The 9580-nt window shown below is 33.1% G+C and overlaps 1 protein-coding gene across 1 annotated transcript in view; it reads right to left on the bottom strand.

The window, feature by feature from the left end:
- Positions 1-864: 864 nt before the first annotated feature.
- The window catches only part of LOC127837568 (uncharacterized), a gene marked incomplete at its 5' end in the record, with an annotated part of 11189 nt that continues 2473 nt past the window's right edge, over positions 865-9580 (bottom strand). Inside the window, 7 exon segments of the mRNA XM_052364775.1 lie at positions 865-2907; positions 3293-3511; positions 5027-5184; positions 5515-5676; positions 6408-6498; positions 6836-6901; positions 9203-9400. Of these exon segments, the coding sequence (XP_052220735.1) occupies positions 2456-2907; positions 3293-3511; positions 5027-5184; positions 5515-5676; positions 6408-6498; positions 6836-6901; positions 9203-9400 (1346 nt within the window). The 3' untranslated portion in view covers positions 865-2455.

Below are 9580 nucleotides of genomic sequence, written 5' to 3'. Positions count from 1 at the left end.
TGTAATACTTAAACAAACGAAAATGATACTACTTTTCGTTATGTGATACTTAAAAAAATGAAAATAAAATCCTACCAAATTTGGTTGGTATTTTCTTGTTGTGGCAGAGAATGTATGTGAGAAAATGGAACGATATCTCGGCGCGGAGATTGCAAGTTCGCCATATACAAAGTCATTTTGTGTACATCTTTAAACGACGAAGATTTGTAAACAAACTTGCATATGAAAACGCTCCATTAACAATTTCACTGCCATAGTTCAAAATTTGAGTTATAAGTCTATCAAAAAGTTTTAATGTGTGACTCAAAGAAATATTAGCAAATTTATTTCGAATATTTATTCGTTTAAAAAAATACTTTTAATGCTTGTCTTTAAAGCGAAGTTTTTGCTTCCGAAAAGAAACCTCAGGGCGTGAAAACAATTTCCAGATAAATACATTTGCTTTGTTTACCATTATAATTAAACTGTTTAGAAGTTGTGTGTCCGCCCTTTCAGAAAATCATACTTATTTTTGTGTGTTCACAATACGTTTCCAGCGCTTTAAAGTAAAGTAACTCTTAGCCTTTTTGATATTCTTTTTCCGAGTACACATGCTTATCTACTGCGAATGTTTGAGCGAGATCCACCCAGCATGAGTTGAAAACACACAGTTTTGGGACTAAATATTATGCAGTGGAGAAACATACAAAGGGTTTTTATCCTGCCACATTCATCACCACCAAAATTCCTTTCTTTACGAGTATCTTCAAATCAACAGCTGAAGTTGGAGTTGAAAATACAAACTGTTGGGACTTTACTCCTTTCTTAACTACTATATACCTTTTTAAGTTATTCAACAGTTACAGAGCATAACACAAGCCTTGGGACGTACGTGTTTTTATTCGTAAACGCATCATTCCACCTGTTTTGTATACAATCCTTTACAGAAAGAACGCAAAAGAACGCAAACACGACCATGAGAGTTTAAAAACAAAGAGAGTGACTCTATCTAGGTAATTCCTAGATTTTTGAAATACATTCCATGTTTATTTTACTGGCTATAGAAGCATCATATGCATGAACATATCGATATGAATGTTTTACAACAATGCTTTATGTAAACGAAGATTGAATTGTTGATCTACAACATTTTTTGTGTTGCATGAATGTGTAATTTTATGGATTATGTCAATCGAAGAGTCTTCCATTTTCTGAATTGTATTCAGGTGGAAACCATTCGTAAACGTTCCTTACTATAACTGAATATTCAAAACCACAGGAGAGCACAATCGATCTAATGATTTCTGCGTATATAAGTAATGTGCGTAAATAGGCTTGAATAACAGATGGTCAATAACTCAATATATATCACGTTGATACTGATTTTAGTGGTTGTGAAGAGTTTAAATGTTACCTGAACGTGTGACCGATGTCTAAAAGACAGCCTTGTGTTTCATGCATGCTTGTTTTCTTGCCTTCTCAAACTGGATAATGTGTGTGTAGTAAAGGTATTTAAAAATCACTAAATGCAACGGCTTGTTTGAGAGCGGACAAAATTTGGAATCCACTGATCGACGGACGGACGGACAGACATACCGATCGTCAAAGAGATTCAAAGAAAGCTAACCCTGCATACATGTGCTTGGCATTCGCTTACAGTTTTATGAATACCTTTCAACAATTTGTACATTTTGCATTACACCAAACAGACACAATTCCATTAAAACATAAAATTGGCATAAGACATATATTTTTTTTGTGTTTATCATTGAAAAATAATACGATACCAAAATATGTTCACAACGTTTGCTTATTGAGAGCCTTAAATGTGTTAAATAAGCTATGAATTGTTTACCATATTGATTAAACAGACATTCGTTCAATTGCAAAACAATTGTCAATATATCTCATTAAAATGTTTCACACACGCAAATGTCATAATATGATATCAACACATTCAAATGGAAATGTTACTGAAACTTACATTTCATGACAAGAACACATGTAGATGAAGTAAGGACAAAGCGATTGAATTTGCAGTCTAAATTGATTTTGTAAAAATGTCATGACAATACGTAAACATTAGATAAATACCACTGTCTAACTTCAAGGGTGTCGAATCCAGTCGCTGTCGAATGATGAACCGTTAATAAAAACATCATTAATACAACATCAGTACAAGTATCCATTGATCGTCGAATGAATAACCTCAGTGAAGACATAAAACAGCAATACGAAAATAAATTTTTCATTGCCGAATGTTAAACATCAATGACAATATCATTATTACAACAACAACACATGTATCCATTCGGACGAGTATTTAACATCAATTAAAACATCATAACAAAAAAATCAATACATGTATATTAAATCATAAAATACTATTTAATACATATTTGTATGTATTTTACACCGGTATTAACAAAACACAATATATTGGCAAAACGAATGCCGGTGTTGTCAAGCTTTCAAATCAGCTAGCTGTCTTAACGGTTTGAGACAACGACACGTACACAACAACCAAAGCCACAAAAATACCGACCAAAAAGGCTAGTTTCTCATCCGCATTCATGTCATTTACCGCCTTCGTCAGTTTAAATAAAAACATCTTTTGTGGTGTAAGCACAGGCGTTTTATCACTCTCAACCGGATGTCTTCTTCGTCTAGGTTGCATCATCTGCCTCACGAATTTGAGAGCTATGTTGTCGATGTACGGATCGTCCAAACATCGGCCGTCCACATAGCTTTGCCAACGGATGCTGTTATGTTCCATAGCACCGCCTATGCTGAACTCTTTGGCAACTTCATTCTCCATCTCCTTAAACTGATGCCGTTTAATCATGTTTGAGTCTGATGTCTTTTCAGAAGTGTTGAACCCTTCCACCAAATCACACTTTGTGATGACTACGAACAGGTCAATATTGTCTGAAAACAAAATGCTTTTGATTTTCATATTGTGACAAAACGCATTATTAGTTCATTGTGTTCTTCAAATATCATAACGATGAAATCAAATCACAAAATTATGTTAAGTGCACACATGCTATTTTTTTAAATACTTTTTGTCAGGCAAGGATGGTGCTCACAAGCTTTTTTAAAAACAACCAAACAAATTTAAAATAGTTATAAAGTGAGTGGGTTGACTTGTTGGTGTCTTTTTTTCTGTTAAATAAACGGAAACAAATCCGACTTTATTTCAAACGTTGTAAGCGAACTATGTTTGTCATATGTTATTTCCTTGATTTTGTTTCCTTGACTATTAGGTTAACATTTACAAAGAGTGTGAATTGTGTTTTGATAAATTACTAACATTTGAAATATCCTGTTGCCTGGTCGTGAGTTTCTAATAAACTTCGGACGATTTCGACTAATGCAGTCGGCAGTGATTGAAAGGCACTTGCAACAAACACAACTCTTGTTACCGCCCATTCCTTGCTATTGCTCGGGTACATTTTTTGTAAGCAATCTACACCATAATCTTTCTGCAACTTTTGTAAGTACTTAACCGATGTTCTGGGAGGAATGAATCCTGAAAAAATAACAGTGTAGTATTTCAAAATGGTCACTAATCTTAGTATCACATACGTTTATCAATCATCCATGCCACTGTCTAATTAAGTTGCTATTTGATCTCTCAAGTGTTCTGCCGCGCTCTCTGTGTTTTGTATGCTTATGATACGCAAATGAAGCTAAAACGTCTTGTGTATTATTAGACGTCAAATTAAATAACTCAACGTTTGACTAATTTGATTTTGGTCAAGTAAAGGTTGATTACAAGCACTTTTTAAGGTCACAAATTATGCATTCTCAGACACAAACAGACAATGAAATTTTTCTTTGAAACATTTTAGGAGTTACTATTTTTAACACCGTTTATTGAACGTGCACACACAAGAAAGTTAACTTGGCTTTTCCAAACTATATTTGAGACTTCAGCATGAAATTTCATGACGATTATTTAAATATTTAAAGTATGACGATATGTCTCGAAACTTTGTAACTAAGGAAGTGATGTAGTTGAAGCTTTGTAATTTAAGAAGTGATGTAGTTGATATTCAGTTTAGTTTATTTCATCGTACATCAAAAAGAAACAATTATTTTGCTATTAATTGTATTCAACAATTGAGCACTTAAATTGGTATTAAATTGAATTCAATTCTCTTCAATTGCTGCGTAATTTGAATTTTGATGCCATGAGTTTAAATATTATATACAATAAAATGTCTCGTGAACACATCTGCATTAAGTGTAAGGATTGTAGGTTAGCACTTTAAACCCAAAATTCATTGGTGACTACAGTTGTATTCAGTATGTGTGTATCTGTTTGAGTTTGTAATTGTTTGTCTCGTATATTCGTATATCTAGTTTTTGTCAACACTGATCCCTTGGCGTTTATGAATTAGAGTATGATTTAATAAGAATTCTCTCCAATGTTGCAGCTGAAGATTCACTTGTGTTGTTGCTGTGTGTTGTTGTTTTTTTTAAAGAAAATTACTACATACCTATTATTTTATTATTTTGCAATAAAACATTGTGTAAAATATTGCGAAAGATAAGTTTGTGTTTTATTTTAGATTTTTATTCTTCAAAATATTCAATAACTTTAATCCATGTATCGTTCTCAAGTGTTGCATGCTTTTTAATTATCAAAGATAAACAACTCTTTTGTAACTCTTTTGTAATTACAATATTGACAAGTCGCAAACACGCGGATGATTCAATGTCTTCACAAAATTGGTGTAATAACTTTTGAAACAATAAATAAAAGCTTAACATTCATACAAACTGTTAGACGAACTGAAAGACATCCAGGAAAGAATATTTATATATTTATTACGAAACAGATGTATGCCTGGATTGCGTTGGATTTTAATGTCCCTACGATAACTCAGGTGTTTTTATATAAACATTGGGCATACTTGTTTGTTAGGATCTTAAATTCGCAAAACCGTCTACTGACAAAATAGACGAACATTAATGCCTGGCAAATAATAATGGTTTCACAGTATATGTGTTTTTCTATATCGATATATATACAATGTACCTCCAAATACTGCCTCGAGTAATTCGCGTATGTTGGCAGATTGCTCAACACTCATCCCTGGAACGATTATGATGTTAGGCAACTTATGCAGACAATTGGAAAATGCTTCTTTTTGTAGACCTTGGAGATCATACTTCTCAATCCCACAGTTTTCAAACCTATATAATAGATAACAATATTGGCTATTGTACGTTTCACAAAATCTAAAGACATAAACCATTTGTAAATGTCTTCGATTGTTACACTTGGCACAATTTATAAGTTGAAACTATACTTCATGAACAATACATACCTTTAAACTGAACAACTATAAACATGAACTTGTTAGATTTGATTACAATATATATATATATATATATATATATATATATATATATATATATATATATATATATATATATATTATACTGACAGTGGTTCTATAATTAAAAAGAATACCTCTGTGACACAAAGTCAATGACATCTATAAAAATTAATATGATATTTGCCATTCAAATGCCAGTGTTTTTGATGCCACGTTCCCGTAACCAGCTTTGGCTTTGTGAATATATTTTCCCGTCATGGCTTTGATGATGGTGTTCACCAATGCACTCTTTCCTGCACCGACGCTGCCCAGAAGAAGAAGAACCTCTGGATCTTTTCTGTCCGGCCTACTCAACACAAGTAATAACGCACCCATGCCTAAACGCTTTGTAATTTTTTATATACAAGTCATACATTATTGAAAGTTTGCATTATTATAGAAAAAGCACTATTCTTCATTACCACATACTTTTCAAGATATATTACTTAACATGACATCATTAAGTTGTTTTTAAATCTTAAACTTTAAATCAATATATGTTTTGCATTTTGAAATATAAAAGTGATGGAACTATTAAACCTGTGAAATGAACACTGTTTGATTGCGAATTTTGCGGATTGTTAATTGTCCATGCAAACATCATTAAACAAAGTTATGGTCAGTTATACGCCATGAAAAATACATGGCTTTGAATGTGAGATATTACCCTATTTACAATCGAAAATTTTCTAACATATTATTCCATATTAAGATTAACCGGATCGTTAAGTCTGTGGTGCATTAAAAAAAATTATCCGTATGTTTATTAATGAAACAATTAAAAGATTTATATTAACACTGAGTCTGTCTGTAAATAAGAGCGTTTTACAAAGCCTCGATGTAGGCTAAACTTAGGTATTGTTGTACACATTGGCTAAAGTGCATTTTAAACTTCGAAATACTAGTAATTTACATTCAAGAAATGGTTTCGAACTTAGCAATAAATACTAAAAACTACAGATGAAACTGAACTTTTTTACATATTAATATTCGTTGTAATCATTTGACAAGCGGATGCAAGTGAAATTTTTACTTTACCGATTACACAACTCTGCAATTTCACAGATCAGTTCAGCGTTTTCTTCCTGTTTGTTTAAGTGATCTTTTTCCATGTCCTGTTGTGTTGCGTCTATTAAAAACGTATTGACGATTTAATTATAAATTATCACCAATACAATACAAAGGAATGCAAACACTAAGGCATGCGTGTATTTTTTAAAAATTCATAATCGAAATGTGTCCAAAAATTTGCATTAATTTTATCCAGCTATTCAGTCCGGTCTACTGGCGGAAAATTCTATAAAATTGTATCGGCTGTTAATTAAGGTAAATAAAAAAGAATGTATGGGTGAGATAGCTACGCCGGAGATAAACTGAACCAATATTTGACAAGTTAATATTGATAACCTATGCTTGTTTGCCAGTTATAAAGGCTATAAGCCATAAGGAAAATAAAACTTTTTAACCATGTCCGGAAGACATGACATTCTGTATATTTCCGTTTTCTGGCCCATCACTGCCGCAATTTATATCTGCAAAAAAAACACTCGACAGAATACACTTGAAGAACAGTTGCAATAAGCAATATGATAATGTTACGAAGATAAGAAATAAATATTAATCTATAAAAATTAAATTAACAAATACGACTTGAGTATGTTTTTTCTACATCAATTGTATGCTCATTGAATGACTCATCTGTTTTGGCAGAGTAAACGAATACGAACGTTTAACAGCTCGTGTTTAATCGATAATCGTTTATGGTAGGTCAATTAGGCTGGCTACTCCAGTTAAAAGCTCTTATGATTTGTGTTGTTGTTTTTCATAAATTAGAACTTACTTAGTCAACATGAATAACGTCATAATTATCAGACGTAATTTCATTGAGATTTATACGACACATAAGTGTGCATGTGAAATAAATCTGATTTGCGACGAACAAACTGCTCATAGTTAATGCGCTTAACTCGCATTTGTTACTGGTTACATAACTAATGGGACTGCCTTTTTCTCGATTTATCTTCTTGTTTTGAAAAACACATAACACTAAACATGAAAATCCACAGACTATATTTAAAATAAGCAGTATAATGCACTCACCTTGAATTGTCGTTCACATTGTAGTTTTGACTTCCCTTGGGAAATATTACTAAATTACTAAATTAAAGAAGTTTTCTACAATCCATTTAATATGCTGCAATAAGATCTTTCATAACAAGATTTTAGCATGGCCTTTTTCTGGGTTAGTCAGTTTTCTTCAAGTTTATTGTTGTAGCTAGACTAAACAACAATAAAATTATCCCCTTTCAATCTCCCATCTTACTTTAAAAAACAAACAAAGTAATTTACACCTCACCATAATGAAAAGAACAATGTTAACAAAGCAATAGACTTTGTTTTGACCAAGCAATGGTGCACAAAACACATCAGTAACTAAAGGATAAGTCAAAAGTACAACGTAGAAATCTCTTATATGATACCAACTCTTTTAGGAATGAAAATGACCCTAACTGTGGTAAAACATGTCCTAATGCATTAGTCTGCACAGGCTAATCTGGAACAACACTTTTCGCTTTCGCTGGATTTTTATTTTGAATAGACCTTAAAACAAAACAAAAATCCATGTAAACAACGTCTCGTCCCTGTAAGTCTGTGTAGACGGCACAGGCTAAACTGGGGCGACACTTTTTGCAAATGCATTAAGTCCCAGAGTGAAGCTCAAATCTACTTACTGAAATTGACCCAGATATACAACAGACACAACAGATACAGACTTGAGATTTATTTGCCATTCAATGACCAGGTTCACCATTAAAGAGCATCTAAATGTCAACTCCTGGTCAAAGTGACACAAGCAGACAAAACATCTGGCCAGCTATCAGTACTAAAGACGTAAAGTGAACACAGGGCCAAGATGGACTGGTCAGCAGACCACAGTGACCATATCATACTAGAGGATTAAGTATGTCATTGTGGTACAAGCTGACCAGAGCACTTCCATCTGGAGGTCACACTGCACTAATTGGGAGTGTGCCTGGGTCAGACTGGTCATATTAACCACATATCAATGGGGCTCATAATAAAACTACCAACTAACAAGCAAGTTTTCTTGCATCGAGGTAATTTCAGTTTGTGCTAACCTAGCTAGTATCAATTAAAAAATAAATGAATAAAAAGTGTATGTTACTTTACTTCTTAGAAAATCTAAGGAAAAAACATCCCCAATGAAATTAACCAAAATGTTGAAGAAACACAAAGGATTGAGTAATTAACCACAAAAGGTTTGGTTGTGATTAAATGGCGTTTCTAGCTTTCCATTACAGGAACTCTTAAAGTCGCCCGAGTTGATATTTTTCACAACAATTCGGTTATCTAAACTGACCAGAATTGATCAGTATTCGTCAGATACATGCTAAAGCTTACATGTAACTCTTCCATACTGATTGTCGCAAAAATTGTGCCTAAAAATGCCAAAAGCATAAAAAATACGAAACCTAATCATGTACATAACGGAATCCTCAAGACTATTAATAACCTGTGACGTATGCACGCTTTGGGTCACGTGAGCGACAATTTCACGCGATTTCCACTTCCGCGCATTTCAAAACAAAGAAGAACTACTAAATAACACAATCAATTTACAAACGAATTATGTCTACGGATAGCCCTAGCAAAGTGATTATAAAATATGTTTTTGTCTTAATGGATAAACGAGGATCATTGTGTATTGAATATCATGTTCGTAAAAGGTCAGAAGGCAAGCTGATTGCATAAAAACGATTTCTCAGATCAGCATCTTTATAAAAATACATTGGCTTCAGTATCGAACTTACCAATTTTACGATCACAAGCTTCCAAGTCGGTCGATTTTACATCTTCCTTAACGTTTAGGTCTGTGTGCCTCCCTGAAAAGGTGTTTTGAACCAACAAAGTTTCACTTGTCGGCGGTGTTTCATTCTGATGGGTTTTGGTTTCCATGCAAGTTTGGTCAACTGTGAACCATGTTGTTAGACCATTGTCGATCTGCATTTCTGGAAATTTGATTATATGCGCACGGTTAATATCTGCACCTTTGATAATAGAGAAAGTGTTAAGTATTTTTTTCTATCTATGCATACTATTGACATGTTCCTGTCCACTTATACCAAAAGTGATGTGTACATTAATATTAACAGCATAAGTGACCTATAATATTTTAAGCAAAGGAAATT

Source organism: Dreissena polymorpha, chromosome 7, assembly GCF_020536995.1.
Source record: "Dreissena polymorpha isolate Duluth1 chromosome 7, UMN_Dpol_1.0, whole genome shotgun sequence".
Taxonomy (NCBI): domain Eukaryota; kingdom Metazoa; phylum Mollusca; class Bivalvia; order Myida; family Dreissenidae; genus Dreissena; species Dreissena polymorpha.
The sequence above is the reverse complement of the archived record's forward strand: the minus strand, read 5'-3'. Positions and strand labels throughout refer to the sequence as shown.